The following is a 16,419-nucleotide window of genomic DNA, read 5'->3' on the forward strand; positions in this document are numbered from 1 at the left end:
TCATTTCCTCAATTCTTCCAACACTCCACCCCTCTTCTGGAAGAATATACCCGAGAACTCTTGATTGGCCTTCTTCCGCTTAGCGGAAAAGAAGAGATGGCACTTATCAGCAGTTCACCTTCAAGGTTTCCGCAATGTGACGGCGGACGCTCTATCCAGACTAACGCCGATAGAGTCAGAATGGTCCCTAGACGCAGGATCATTCTCCTTCATCTTACATCAAGTCCCAGAACTGCAGATCAACCTCTTCGCGACGAGCGACAACAAGAAACTACCTTGTTATGTGGCCCCATACGAGGACCCTCTAGCAGAAGCGGTGGACGCCATGTCCCTCAACTGGAACAGATGGACCAGGATTTATCTGTTCCCTCCAACCAACCTGCTGCTGAAGGTCCTCAACAAGCTGAGATCTTTTCAAGGAACAGCAGCAGCCCTAGTGGCTCCCAATTGGCCCAAGAGCAACTGGTTCCCTCTAGTATTGGAATTGCAGCTGAGGTTGATTCCTCTGCCTGACCCAATTCTGACTCAACAAGTACAGAAGTCGACTGTCTTCGCTTCATTACAGAAAACCCAAGACCTTCATCTCATGATTTTCTCTCCTTAGCAGTAAGGAAAAGGTTTGGGATCTCGAAAGAAAGTATAGACTTCTTAGAGGAATATGTCTAAATCTACCAGAAGGCAATATAAGTCGTCTTGGAAAAAGTGGGTTGCTTTTGTCAAGGCAAGAAAACCAAAAGAGATCTCAACAGATATCTGTTTATCCTTCTTTATTCACCTTCATGAAGAAGGTTCAGCAGCCAACACGATAACTACGTGTAAATCTGCCTTGACAAGGCCTTTGCTTTACGCTTTCCAAGTAGACTTCTCTAATGAAATCTTTAACAAGATTCCTAAGGCCTGTGCTAGGCTTAGGCCTGCAGCACCTCCAAAGCCCATCTCATGGTCCTTTTATAAGGCTCTACACTTTGCCTCAATGTTGGACAATGAGAACTGCTCTCTGAAAGATTTGACTCAAAAAGTTATATTCTTGTTTGCTCTAGCCTCGGGGGCTAGAGTTAGTGAGATAGTGGCCCTTTCTCGGGAAGAGGGCCATATTCAGTTCACAGAAGTGGGAGAACTGAATCTCTTTCGTGACCCAACGCTTCTCGCCAAGAACGAGCTACCTACCAGGAGGTGGGGTCCCTGGAGAATCTGCCTTCTGAACGAAGATGCCTCGCTGTGTCCAGTGGAGTGTCTAAAGGTCTATCTTCATAGAACTTCAGACTTCATGGGAGGACAGCTCTTTAAAGGAGAAACATCGGGCTCAAACTTGTCCCTGAAACAACTAAGGGTGAAGATCACCTACTTCATTCGCAGAGCGGATCCTGACAGTACACCCGCAGGTCACGATCCTAGAAAAATTGCTTCGTTATTGAATTTTTTCCAGTTCATAGATTTTGAGCGTCTTCGCTCCTAAACTGGATGGAAGTCATCCAGAGTGATTTTCAAACACTATGCCAAGCAAGTGCAAGAGTTAAAAAGATACGTGGTGGCGGCAGGTAGTGTACTAAAACCTGTCGCTTAGTGCTGCGAGGAACAGTGAATTAATTGCGACTATATTGTATAGGGTGTACATGTTGACACCTTACAGTGCAACATGGTGAGTGAAGTGTCACCAGGGTGACATTATGGACTGTTCCAGTGACTAAAGGTGAAAAAACATACACTTAACACTAGTGCTGTGTGTTCTTACACAGTGTAAAAGACAGTCTTTCATAGAAAATTATTGAATTTTCAATTGAGTGGCATGTATGATTATTTCCTTTCAGATGAAACAAGTATTTCTGGTCTGACCTGTATCGTCTATGTTTATTATTATTCACTTGCATTTTTTGTGTTATTATGAAATGTATGCTGAATTACTATTTATTAATTGCTTATAAATAACTGATTAATATTTGCGTCTTATTTCGCCCCTAACCTATATAAATAAAGTTTTGTAAGAGCATTACTTTTTTATTCCTTATTATTCTGCATAATAACATAAGAACAACTGAAGTAACTTTGTTCCTAAATGTATAAAAACCTTTTCTGCCCATGCATACCTTGTTTCAACATGGATATAAACTTGTCAGTTGTGGTATACAGCTGAGTCGGTATACCTTGGATGCTACGGTGGCTTATGTAAACCTTTGTTCGTATTGAAAATACAAACTTCGACTGGTTGGGTATAGAGCGAGACCTGTATGCCCTTTTGTTGCTAGGTTGGTCATATGAAATATGCTAACTTCGAGACTTTTCCTGAGTCTAGTATGACTCTTCCCTGTAGGGAGCACGAAGCACTAACATAGTTCATGGTTAGAAGCAATGACGTATAACGGTAACGTCATAGGTCTCTAAGGTCTAAAGTGACCAAGGAAATATTGTCTTGAGGTTAAGGCACAATTGGAAAATCCACAGATACATTAATGCTCTGGTAAACTTCCATCAGGACGACATGGCCTGAGCCCAAAAAACAGATTTTCAGCGAAGCGAAAAATCTATTTTTGGGTGAGATAGCCATGTCGTCCTGATGGACCCGTCCTCCTTTCTATGAAAAGGCCTTGGCAGGATCCCTCCCAAGACTGCTGTATCTGTAGCACCTGCTCAACGCTACAAGGAATAAAGATGGCGGCGATGATGGCGCCATCTAGGTACTCAAACAGTACCGGAGGAAGGGAACCTTAATAACTGCTCCTCTTTTATTTTTGCCACTTTCCCCTTCGAAGCGTAAACGCTATGTGGGGTGAAGATTGCTATGTGGCGTGTCAAGAATACGTCCCCTGGTATTATGCGATATCCTTAAAGGAAACTTTAAGGATATTCGCGCCAGGAGTTAGAATTCTGGAGACCTTAAGTTGAATTCTCTGGGAATATCACTGTAGTCAAATATACCCTAGGAAGCTACTTAAAGGAACCTTCCATCAGGACGACATGGCTATCTCACCCAAAAATAGATTTTTCGCTTCGCTCAAAATCCGTTTATTTATCCTTGTTTCCTTTCCTCACTGGGCTATTTTCCCTGTTGGGGTCCCTGGGCTTATAGTATGTAGCTTAGCAAGTAGTAGTAGTAGTAACAACAACAACAACAACAACAACAATCCCCAGTCCCAGATCCCCAAGCTCTTTGGCAAGATGCTTTCCAACAGCGGTGGGTAAACCTGGATGCGTACACATTTCCCCCGTTCTGTCTGATGAGAAAAGTCATCAACCAGGTCCGAGCAAGCAGCAACCTACGAAAGACTGATAGCTCCGCTATGGCATCATGCAAAGTGGTTCCCGGACCTCCTGCAACTTCTCACAGAGATCCCGAGGGATTTCCCTCCATGGCATGATCTGCTCAAACAACCTCATGCCAACATTTACCACCAAACCGTAGCTTCGCTTTGGCTTCATGCCTGGAGACTGTCCAGTACCTCCTCACACAGAGAGGCTTTTTGCAACGAGTTGCGAAATTAATGGCTGTACACCTCAGACGATCCACCAAGGCAGTCTACCTGGCAAAGTGGTCAATTTTCTGTGGTTGGTGTCGTGGAAGGCGCATCTCTCCTCTCGATCCCACTGTTTCAACTAGAGCGGAGTTCCTTGTACACCATCGGGAAGAAATGCTTCCCTCGGTTTCGGCAGTCAAAGGCTACTGCTCAGCCTTGAGTCTTGCTTTTAAAGTAAAAAGGGTAGATATTTCCTCCTCGTTGGAACTTTCTTAACTCATTCATAGTTACGAGCTTACTTGTCCCCAGTTTGAACTTAGACCTCCTCCTTGAAACATGGTTCAGGACCTACAGTCTATGAAGGGCCTCCCTTACAAACAATTACGCCAGACTTCAGATCGCCTCCTCACATGGAAGACAATGTTCTTCTCACTTTGGTCTCGGCCAAGAGAGTCAGAGAACTGCATGGTCTATCTTCTGATGTCTCCCACTCCAGGAGATGGGGCGAAGTAACTCTCAGGTACATCCCTGAGTTCATTGCTAAGACTCAAAATCCGGGTGTGCTAGACTCTAGGTTCGGCCTGTTCCTGATAGAGAGCCTTCGTTCTGTAACCGAAGATCCAGACCAACTGTTATTATGTCCTGTGAGGAGCCTGAGCTGTTACTTGAAAAGAACAGCAGCAGCTCGCCCCTGTGTGCAAGCGCTTTTTGTTAGCATGAGGAAGGTCAAGAGGAGGGTCACAAGGAATACCATTTCCCCTAGCTCATGATGTCAGGGGCATTGCAATGTCCCTGGCGTTCAAGAAAAACTACTCTTGTGGCGTAGGTACTGCAGGCAGGTGTGTGGAAGAGTCAAATGACCTTCACCGCCCACTACCTGTAAGACGTAACCCACAGGAACATGAAGACATTTTCCCATTGGTCCTGTTATGGCCGTACAACAAGTGGTCTAACGCCTACAGCTGCTTGATAGACAAGTAGCATAGGGTTAAGGGATGAAGTTACCCGGGTTAGTCTGGGGTGAATGAGTAAGAATGACTGGCTCCTTTCTCCCTTTCACCTTCTTCCCCCCCTTGAGAGAACAGCTCCGCAAGCCTCATCACAGCGGACCTCACCTCTGTGCCTCCTAAGTATCGTAATAATACTATGTTATGTCCCCAATACCTCTTAGAGGGAGGGTATTGGGTAAGTTTTAAGAACTCCAAGTTTATACTCAAGTTCCTACGTTGAAGACAAGCCACATTGCTAGTCGCTCTCACACACAAGCTTCTGCAAGCTGCTATCAGTGCGTTACTCTATACTGGCACTTGATTTTAGTGAAGGTAGGGTTCCTACTACTTTCAATCTCAGATGGAAGTAGAGAGAACCCCGGATCATAGTCAAGGCCAGTTGGTGAGGACTTCCTCCCTCCTAAGAGTAAGTCACCCCTATAAATAGCAGAGGGTTTGTATTTGTGTTGGAACAAATGACAAATTTGGAAGTGATTCGTGTTTTTCCTAGCATACAAACCTGGAGCTATTTATACAAATTGGCCCGCCACCCTGTCCCCCCAAGAAGTTCTGCCAGAAAGCAAAGTGGTTATTCAGCCAAGAGGTGTGAGTGAGTGACTACCCCACCCCCACCCACTAACTAGCGGACGGGGTAGTTATCCCTCACTAAAATTATCTTGGCTCGTCTTTCCGCTACGCCGAAAGTAATATCCCTATAAATAGCTCCAGGTTTGTATGCTAGTAAAAATACAAATTACTTCCAAATTTGTCATATTTCATTGTTTGGAACCCATAATGTTATGAGGGTTTCCTTCATCTCAGAAAGGGTATTTTACAAGTAGTTTTGCTAGGGAAGTACACAGTAATGTTTAATATATTGTAGTTGCGCCAGAGAAGTACGCAATAATGTATACTGTATTATAGTTTTGTTAGGGAAGTGCACAATGACATTACTGTAGTTATAATTTTTCACCATAGAATATTTTGTAAACATCGCAAAATTTAACAGCTTTACCCCTATCTGAAAATATGGATATTTTTTATCAATTTGTGCTTAAGAATATGGTTTGTAGGTTATGGACCGTTCTCATTTTTTCCATTGGGCATTTTAATGTTTCAAGTGATAGCGCTCTGTTATGAAATTTAAAGTAATATATTACTGTAGTAAGAAATTTTTAAGATAGACTTGTATTTTGGACATAGCTGTTTCTCATACTTATTTTCCTGATATTCTAATAATAAGATTTTTTTACCTGAGACCTTGTAAGTAGAGAATTATACTTTCAAAGTTTTAAATTGTTGCTTCTGTATAATGTTAATAATATATTAATGATTTTGATTTAAGTAAAAACAATAAGTTTCACTTTTGGTTTTTAAATCTTTTAAGAATCATCACTAGCTTACTCATTAATGACAGTTTTGTTTTTCAAACTTGTAAAGCTTAGAAGGACTTATTTTAAAAATTTTCTCGACAGGTGTTATGAACCGAAGCTCATTCTTAGACTTCCTTGGGAATTTAGTCGAGCCAAGTTGTCTCTCCATCCTCATATCTCTGCTTGGACATGTTCTGAATGTCCTTAATCAAGAACCGATATATGCTATTCATATAGATCATTTGGCTATGTGGCCACAACCATCTTATTCAATGTGAGTTCGGGTAAAACCTCTTGAGTTCAAATTACTGTACATAGATTTTCTGAAAGTTTAAAAGTCACTGACTCAATATATTTGTTATTGTCTTTCAAAGAAAGCCTTGTGAGTATAGCCTTTAGATTTAGTGTTTTAGAATAAGTAAAGAAGAACAAGATCAAAGTGCAGAGGCTTGTGGAGCAATAATCTTTATGAAGTATTTGAGAGTGATAATAATCTTCAATTTTATGTGGTAATCTCTTGCTGTAACAAATTTTTGGTTAAAGTATTTGGCTTGCTGTCAGGAATGTTATCTCAAGCTGAGAAAGAGATATATTTATCTATATAGAATTTATTTGTTGTTTTGTATATTAGAAATTTAGAAAAAAAGAATTGCAAGAAAGAAATTTATTGATGTCCCAGGAAAATTTGGTTTAGTTTTGAATGCTATAAATCTAGAATTATCATAAAATAAAATTTATGCTGTACAGACATGTATAGTATTGCATAATAAAGGGATTTTTTTATTTAAATGAACTGTAATTTTTTTTTTATGTACAAATTGGATGTGCTTGATCATTTACAATTTGATTTTCAGTTCTGTCTCGAAAGATTGTGCAAAGGACACTTTAACTTGGCTCATTAATCATGCACTAAAACTCTACCCTACTGGAACACATGTAAGTTTCACGATTGTTTTCTTGAATTTTACTTTAACTTCCTTTCATTTTGCTGTTCATTGTTCATGAGTTATTAATTATTTGCAACGTGTTCCGGTCTGTCAAAGGTATACTGCAATTATTTTGGAGAAAGGCTTCATCAGTGATATGGAAACTTGTCATTGATCTTTTTGCCTCCAAGATTTTTTAATGGTAATAGTAATGATTATTGAAAAATATGTTTTTAGAACATGGAAGTAGTTTCTCCATACAAACCCATGGATCAAATAGTGCCTACAGTCAGTCACAAATGTCCATAAACTGTCCGTCTTTTGTCTATGAAGCAAAAAGAGAGAAATATTTTATGTATATACCACTTGGATTCCTGGTTGGAAGTCAGCCATTTTTGTCGGTGTTTGTATAATCTAAACTTAGTGTAGTCTTGAGGGGCTTTGAGGAGAAACATCAGTCTGTGGTTGTTTGTAAAAACATGAGGGATTCCAGAGCACATGATATCTTTATGACCCAGAGATCTAGGCTTGAGTAACTCAATGTGTTAATTCTAAGCCATAAGAAATCTGAGAATAAAATAGGTATTTGTGGTGGTAAATTCCAGTTATGTGTTATCAACTTATTCTTATTTAGATTTCATCTCATAGATGTTATTAACTCCAGAGAACTATGCCTCTTGATAATATGATGTTGGAGGAATTTGTATTATGAGATGGTAAAAGATGGGCAGTTCTCCCATCTTTTGACATCAGTAAAACTTGGTTTATTGTAGATATCACTCCCTTTGCATGGAAGCCTGTCTGTTTTCGTTTAACATCCCGCAAATAGAAATTTGCAAGTGAAGACTGCCACATTTAGGTAACTACATTTAAAATGGGAGTGATATTGTTATTATGTTGAAAACCAAACAAGGAGATAGGACTGTAATATGGAGAAATCTCACTCTTAATTGTCCCACTTCATTATCTGTCTCATATTTTAAGTATGAAGGATGACCTTTCTCTGCTAAACATCATAGGATTACTAGAGACTTGCTTATTTTGCTGACTTGTAGAAAGGAAAAGCCTGGAATTGTTGCTTCAAGAGTATAGTGCCTCTTCAGTAGTGATGAATGACCTTACAAAACAGAACAGAAAACTATCCATGTTTTAGCTTACTAGGTAGTGATCGCAAAGGGTATATTTGTATGTTCTTCGCTACTAGTCAACTTATTCTTTGCCATGGAGTGCATAACAAATGGCAAATCCACAGGGAACCAATCCTTAGCTAGTATATCTCTGTCTGACAGTGTATGCAGCTTCCTGATCTGTCTGAAAGATGTAGTCACTCAATAAACCCTGTTCTCATCAAAATATCTAGTAAAGAACTCATGAAAAGGCTTGAATGGTGCTTTGAATAAACTTCAAAGGAACAAGGAACAGAGTAAGATCCCTTTTAGAGGATTTATTTAAGAGCCCTTGAGGTAACTATCTTTGAATAAGGCCAGAAATTTTGAAAGCCTACCGAATTATGGCAGATGACAAAGTAGTATTGGTACAAATAGTAGCTTACAAGGTCAAAGCACTGTATTCTCCATTGCCCTTGAACGTAGGTTAGAATTTTCTGTTATTTTACATGTAGGTACTTGGTGATGTCAGCCTTCCTTCACTACTTTTTACTTTGGAGATGGTCCTTATGAGTCGTTGGATTTGTATCCACCGGGATCGACATTTGTGGTGGGAAGTAGTTAGCCTTGATTTTCCCCTTCATAATGCGTCTTCATATCTCATTTAAGGTACTGTCAAAATATGTAAACTTGTACTGTTATAGGCTATTTGCATTCTGTTATTGTTAAGTGTACTGCCTTCCCTATTCTGATGCAATTGCTTGGCTTTATACTTTATGGGTTTTTAGCTACAGTATACTGTACATTTGATCCTACACTTAAGCAAATCTTTCATCCTTTAAAATGGAGAATGTCTTCACTGGATATGGAATGACTGTTGAAATTATTAATGAAGTAGTAAATGACAGTTGGTGAGCGTGGGTGAGTACCTCTGTCCACTCTCTGTCTAAGACTTCACTTTTGTCTTAGGCCAACATGAGTGCGGTCATACTGTTGCATCCTATCCAAAATTTTGTAATCTTTTTCTCATCCTTTTTAGTTTGAATGGGTATTACCAGCTTTGTGTTAATAATGGAACAAAGCAGGAATGTGAGTGTAGGTTGGACGGTACTGCATCGGTTTATGACTAAACCAGCAATAGATCTACCAGGTAGGTCCTCGATGTCTATTTGAGAGAGTGAGTAGCTAAGACTGCTTCAACTCCGTTGTTCCCATTGCCAGTGACCCCAGTTGTGACATTACTGATTGAGTGATGATCCCAGTACCATTGATCCCTGCAGTGTTCCCTAAACCAAGTAACAGCTAAGTTGGCTGCTAAGAAAGGTTACACCCATGTGGGATATTGATATTGGTATTGATATCTTTATTGGGTTGTGTTACAATGAAAATATGTTATAAACATTAGCAGTAGTACAGCCCAAGTCCATTAAGCATGAAGCTTTTATATGGACCAGATGTAGTTAACATAAAAAGGAGGACATGCAAGTGTTATGGCCTAGTTGAAGACATACTAAAAATATAATGACATGTACATACAGACCTACATATGTGCATATTACAAACACATACATACAGTGATACCTCTTCATACGATATTAATTCGTTCCAGAAACTGCTTCGTATGTTAAAACGATCGTATGTTTGAGAAAATATTCCCATAAGAATACATGGTAATTTATTTAATTCGTTCCTCAGCCTAAAAATCCATAATAAATCCTTAATAAATGGCTACACATAATTACACATAACATTAATACAATATAATAAATACATACAAACCAAAAAAAAAGAATAATAATAATGAAATAATAAATAGAAAAGGGGTTTTAATATAACACTTTACCTTAGCGACAGGCCAGCGCAGGTGTAGGGACTGCTAGGCAGGAGGAGACGGAAGATCAGCGTGGAGGTAGGGACGGTGACTTTGTACATTAACGTGTACAATAACTTACACTAACTTACACTACTACGTGAACTTTAACTTAACTTAGCTTTTTTCAATATTAAACTTACCCGATAATCATGTAGCTGTCAACTCCGTTGCCCGACAGAATTCTATGGAGGGATACGCCAGCTATCACAATACTAGAAGGGGGTGTACTTACCAGCGCCACCTGTGGCCAGGTACTCAATCATTTGTTGTTGACACCTCCTCAATTATTCCTCTGTCGTGCTTCCGGCTAGACGTTCTGGGATACGCTCATGGTCTTCGAGTTTATTCATGGATATTTGGTGAAGTATTCTCTTAGATTAACGGCTGTCGCATACTGGAATCCTTTTTATATTAGCTAGTTAGCTTTTATATAAACTTTGATTAACGGTTAATGAATTTTTGCTTGTTTTTGGATCACCCTTTGACTTACTCTTTGAAACAAGATGTCTGACGTTTCGCAAGCTCCCTCCCATAGACGATGTAGGTCTTGCAATAGGCGTATTCCGAAGGTCTCGGTAGATCCTCACACCGCTTGTTCTGACTGTAGGGACAGGCCCTGTCTATTAGAAAATCGGTGTGAGGAGTGCGCCGGACTTTCGGAATTGGATTTTGTACGTCTTTTAAAATATTCATCCAAGTTAGAGAGAACTAGAGTTAGGAGAAGTTCTTCTCACTCTTCTATGTTTTCCTCACCTCATGATCCCCTACCTTTTCCTACCCCTGTAGTGGCTACCCCCGAACCTACTGTGTGCCCTCCGCCTGATATGTCAACTGTTTTGCGTGCTATTCAGGCTTTAGGAGATAAAGTAGAATCAGTGGTAAGTGACCATAAGTCTCTGATGGCCGAGGTTAAAGAACTGAAGGTCAAGAGTGCAGTGGGTGGAAATAGTGCCAGTGCTGTGACGAGTGCTAGTGTCTGTGCAGTGCCAAGTGCTAGTGGTGCCAGTGTGGTGCGTGAGGATTTTTCTGTGCGAGCCAGTCGTCCTCCCAGTCCGGGACCTCTTGCAAGCTCCCATGCCCAGGGGAGAAGCAATGTCGAAGGGCTTAAGGGTTCGACAGGCCTTGTTAGGCGCACAGAATTATCCTCGGTGGTTGCGGGCGTGTCTTCCTTAGACCGTCACTCCCACCTGCAGACGATTGAGCCCGTCTTCTCGTCCGCTGATCTTCATCCAGGGAAGAAACGTTGGTCTCAGGTCTCGAGACCGCTTAAACGTAGAGTTCAGTCAGCGAGTGCTCAGCCAGGTTGTAGTCATTGGCTCAGCTCCGACTCGCCTCTGTCATCGGTCGACTGTACTCCGCCCAAGAGGAGTAAGGTTCTGCCTATACAGACCCCGACTGTGACTTTACCTCAGTCTGTTATCGTTTCTGCCGACCCCAAGTGGACCCTGCTTCAGTCCATGCAAGTTCAGCTTTCGGACTTGATGCGTGAGTGTCGGGCTGAGAGTGTTGCACCGCCTGCACTCCCTCCACCTGTTCTCGCTGCACCTGTGCTCGCCCAGCCTGCACCTGCTCCGCCTGTGCTCGCCCAGCCTGCACCTGCTCCGCCTGGTCGCAGCACCATCTGCCAGGCGTACGATGTTGAACCACTTTCGGAGTTTGCTGTTCACAGTGTTGTTCAGCCTCAGCCTTCTTTAAGGCAACCCTTGCTTTGGGATCAGGAGAGTTACACTCTTCCTCCTCCTCCCCTTGCTGCTCCACCAGTGGTGCAACTCTCGGTTGGGGTACAACAACCTCTCCCCTCCGTGAGTCTGTCTGCTCAACCAGCGCTGCACCGAGTTCAACCCTCATTTAGGCAAGCTCATCTACACCATGGACTTGCGCCTCAGGAGCCTCAGCTTGCTAGAACTTTACCTTGTTCTGCGCAGCCTCAACCTTCTCATGCTCCACTCATCTCTCAGGAACAGGAACGGACTACTCCGCCTCCGTCCTCCGCTCAGCTGGTGCAATCCTTGGGTGCAACTCTTGCTAGGAGTCAACCTCCTTCACCCTTGCACCTGCCTTCTGCTCCGACTGTTGTTCAGCCTATGCAGTCTGAACCTCAGGTTTTCCCTCAAGTTGAGGAAACCTCTGTTGTTGTTCCTACCCGTTCTGACTCTGCGGTTCAGCATTCTGGTCCTTTTGCTTCGCTACCTTCTGCTGATGAAGTGTCGGATGATGAGGAGGCACATCTTGATCCCTCATCAGACGTGGAGGAGTCTAAGCTTTCTCCATTGTCTGTTGATTTTAGAAAGGTCTTGGCTCTACTCAGGGAGCTTTACCCTGACCACTTCGTCTCTGCTGTTCCCCGCTCTCCTCCATCTGAGTTTTCGCTAGGCTTACAACAAGCTAAGTCGAGCTATACTAAGCTTGTCCTAGCTAGATCCTCCAAGAGGGCCTTAAGGACCTTAGGGGAGTGGCTTCAGTCTAAACAACACCTGGGCAAGACTTCCTTCATGTTCCCTCCAACGAAGCTCACATCGAAAGGTTGCGTTTGGTATGCCACAGGGGAAGCACCAGGCTTGGGAGTTCCTGCCTCTGCCCAGGCTGACTTCTCAAGTCTGGTGGACTCGCCTAGGAGGACTGCGATGAGACGCTCGAAGGTTTGTTGGACCTTCTCAGACCTGGATCATCTTCTGAAAGGGTTGTTCAGAGCTTTCGAAATGTTCAACTTTCTCGACTGGTGCCTGGGAGCCCTCAGCAAGAAAACATCTCCTGCGGACAAAGACTCTGCCATGCTAATTATGTCCTGCATGGATAAGGCTATCAGGGATGGATCGGGTGAGCTAGCGTCGTTATTTGTATCAGGGGTGTTGAAGAAAAGGGAACAACTGTGTACCTTCCTCTCAGCCAGCATTACACCGTGCCAGCGGTCACAGCTCCTTTTTGCTCCACTCTCAAAGTTCCTCTTTCCCGAGGAGCTAGTTAAGGACTTGTCGGCTGCCCTGATACAGAAGGACACGCACGATCTTGTAGCCTCATCGGCTCGTAAGTCTAAGGTTACCACCTCTGTCCCCAAGACTTATCGCTCTCCAGTGGCTGATACCCCGGCCACTAGGTTCATACCGCCCTTTCGTGGTAGAGCCCCCAGCCGAGGAAGCTCCCGTCCAGACTCTCAAAGGGGCAAGTCTAGGAAAGGACCCAGGACATCTAAGGGAAAGCACTGACTCTCAGATTCTCCAGACAACAGTAGGAGCCAGGCTCAAGATCTTCTGGCAAGCCTGGGAGAAGAGAGGTGCAGACGCACAGTCTGTCAGTTGGCTGAGGTACGGTTACAGGATTCCATTCTGCCTCAAACCGCCTCTGACCACATCGCCCATCAACCTCTCTCCCAACTACAAAGAAGAGGACAAGAGGCTAGCATTGCAACAGGAGGTGTCGCTACTTGTGCAGAAGAAGGCAGTGGTTATAGTCCGGGACCATCAATCCCCGGGCTTCTACAACCGTCTCTTTCTTGTGGCCAAAAAGACAGGAGGTTGGAGACCGGTGCTGGACGTCAGCTCTCTCAACGAGTATGTCACCAAGCAGACGTTCACAATGGAGACGACCAAGTCGGTCTTAGCAGCGGTCAGACAGGAGGACTGGATGGTCTCGTTGGACTTGAAAGATGCATACTTTCACGTTCCCATTCATCCAGACTCCCAACCTTTCCTGAGATTCGTTTTCGGAAAGGTTGTCTATCAGTTCCAAGCCCTGTGTTTTGGCCTAAGCACAGCTCCTATGGTCTTTACTCATCTGATGAGGAATGTAGCGAAATTCCTGCACTTATCGAACATCAGAGCCTCCCTCTACCTAGACGACTGGCTGTTGAGAGCCTCCACGAGTCGTCGTTGTCTGGAGAACCTCTCTTGGACTTTAGATCTAATCAGAGACCTAGGTCTATTAGTCAATATAGAGAAATCTCAACTCATTCCCTCCCAATCCATTGTGTACCTGGGAATGGAGATTCAGAGTCGGGATTTTCGGGCTTTTCCATCGGCCCCCAGGATAAACCAAGCCCTAGAGTGTATCATGAGCATGCTGAAGAGGAGCAATTGCTCAGTGAGACAGTGGATGAGTCTCACAGGGACCCTCTCATCTCTGGCCCTGTTTGTCGAGCTAGGGAGACTCCACCTCCGCCCTCTTCAATTCCATCTTGCAGCTCATTGGGACAAGGGCTCGACTCTAGAAGCAGTCTCTATCCCTATCAACCAAGAGATGAAGACCACTCTCCGGTGGTGGAAGCACAATCTTCTTCTCAAGGAGGGTCTATCATTGGCCATCCAGACCCCCCATCTTCATCTCTTCTCGGATGCATCGGACTCGGGCTTGGGTGCGACCTTGGACGGACGGGAATGCTCAGGAGTATGGAACAAGGAACAAGGATTACTCCACATCAACTGCAAGGAACTGTTAGCAGTCCATCTTGCCCTGTTGAACTTCAAGTCCCTCCTGCTAGGCAAAGTGGTGGAGGTGAATTCAGACAACACCACAGCCTTGGCTTACATCTCCAAGCAAGGAGGGACCCATTCGAGGAGCCTTTACGAGATCGCAAGGGACCTCCTCATTTGGTCAAGAGGTCTAAACCTCACACTGGTCACGAGGTTCATCCAGGGCGATATGAATGTTTCAGCGGATCGCCTCAGCAGAAGGAATCAGGTCATTCCCACGGAATGGACCCTCCACAAGAGTGTGTGCAACAGACTTTGGACGTTGTGGGGTCAACCTACCATAGACCTGTTTGCCACCTCCATCACCAAGAGACTTCCGCTTTATTGTTCCCCTGTTCCAGACCCTGCAGCGGTTCATGTAGATGCTTTTCTTCTGAACTGGTCCCATCTCGACCTGTACGCATTCCCTCCGTTCAAGATTATAAACAAAGTTCTGCAGAAATTCGTCTCGCACGAAGGGACACGGCTGACGCTGGTTGCTCCCCTTTGGCCTGCAAGAGAATGGTACACAGAGGTACTTCAATGGCTAGTCGACTTCCCCAGGACTCTACCTCTAAGAGTGGACCTTCTACGTCAACCACACGTAGACAGGTTGCACCCAAACCTCCACGCTCTTCGACTGACTGCCTTCAGACTGTCGAAAGATTCGCTAGAGCTAGAGGCTTTTCGAAGGAGGCAGCCAGTGCGATTGCCAGAGCTAGAAGAATTTCCACTCGTAGAGTCTACCAGTCTAAGTGGGAGGTCTTCCGAAGCTGGTGTAGAGCCAATTCAATATCCTCTACCAATACCTCTGTGATCCAAATAGCTGACTTCCTTCTTCATCTTAGGAATGAGAGATCCCTTTCAACATCTACGATTAAAGGGTATAGGAGCATGTTGGCCTCAGTCCTCCGCCACAGGGGTTTGGACCTGTCTTCCAACAAGGACCTTCAAGACATTCTCAAGTCTTTTGAGACGTCTAAAGAACGTCGTCTTTCCACTCCAGGCTGGAATCTGGACGTAGTCTTAAGGTTCCTTATGACATCTAGGTTCGAACCTCTCCAGTCAGCTTCCTTCAAGGATCTTACCCTCAAGACTGCTTTTCTCGTTTGCCTTGCAACAGCTAAGAGAGTCAGTGAGGTTCATGCCTTCAGCAAGAACATTGGTTTCACAACCGAATCAGCTACATGTTCTTTTCAGCTTGGATTCCTAGCAAAGAACGAGCTTCCTTCACGTCCTTGGCCTAGATCGTTCGAAATACCTAGCCTCTCCAACATGGTAGGTAACGAACTAGAGAGAGTTCTTTGCCCTGTCAGAGCTCTCAAATATTATCTGAAGAGGTCTAAACCTATTCGAGGACAGTCAGAAGCCTTATGGTGTGCCATCAAGAAACCCTCGAGACCCATGTCCAAGAATGGGCTTTCGTACTATATAAGGCTTCTGATCAGAGAAGCACATTCTCACTTAAAGGAGGAAGACCTTGCATTGCTGAAGGTAAGGACCCACGAAGTAAGAGCTGTAGCTACTTCGTTGGCCTTTAATAAAAACCGTTCTCTGCAGAGCATTATGGATGCAACCTATTGGAGGAGCAAGTCAGTGTTTGCATCATTTTATCTGAAAGATGTCCAGTCTCTTTACGAGAACTGCTACACCCTGGGACCATTCGTAGCAGCGAGTGCAGTAGTAGGTGAGGGCTCAGCCACTACATTCCCTTAATCCCATAACCTTTTTAACCTTTCTCTTGAATACTTTTATTTTTGTTTTTATGGTTGTTACGGTAGGCTAAGAAGCCTTCCGCATCCTTGGATTTGGCGGGTGGTCTATTCATTCTTGAGAAGCGCCTGGGTTAAAGGTTTGGTAGAGGTCCTTTAGTAGGGTTGCAACCCCTTGTACTTTGGCACCTTTGGGTTGATTCAGCCTCCAAGAGGAACGCTGCGCTCAGTAAGGAAGACGAACTTTAAATAAAAGGCAGAGTAACGGTTCTATTCGACTTCCTTACCAGGTACTTATTATTTCATTGTTATTTGAGATAACTGTTATATGAAATTTGGGATACTTAGCTATCCTTTAATCATGTACACTGGTTTTCACCCACCTCCCTGGGTGTGAATCAGCTACATGATTATCGGGTAAGTTTAATATTGAAAAATGTTATTTTTATTAATAAAATAAATTTTTGAATATACTTACCCGATAATCATGATTTAATCGACCCTCCCTTTCCTCCCCAGAGAGAACCAGTGGACCGAGGAATAATT

General features: G+C 43.6%; 1 protein-coding gene across 1 annotated transcript in view; it reads left to right on the forward strand.

Annotated features, from left to right (window-relative positions):
- IntS8 (integrator complex subunit 8) overlaps positions 1-16,419 on the forward strand; it is a 199,301-nt gene that overhangs the window by 149,387 nt on the left and 33,495 nt on the right. Inside the window, exons 18-19 of the mRNA XM_068362372.1 lie at positions 5,914-6,085; positions 6,666-6,747. Of these exons, the coding sequence (XP_068218473.1) occupies positions 5,914-6,085; positions 6,666-6,747 (254 nt within the window). The remainder of the gene's footprint in view (positions 1-5,913; positions 6,086-6,665; positions 6,748-16,419) is intronic.

This window comes from Palaemon carinicauda, chromosome 39, assembly GCF_036898095.1.
Source record: "Palaemon carinicauda isolate YSFRI2023 chromosome 39, ASM3689809v2, whole genome shotgun sequence".
Taxonomy (NCBI): domain Eukaryota; kingdom Metazoa; phylum Arthropoda; class Malacostraca; order Decapoda; family Palaemonidae; genus Palaemon; species Palaemon carinicauda.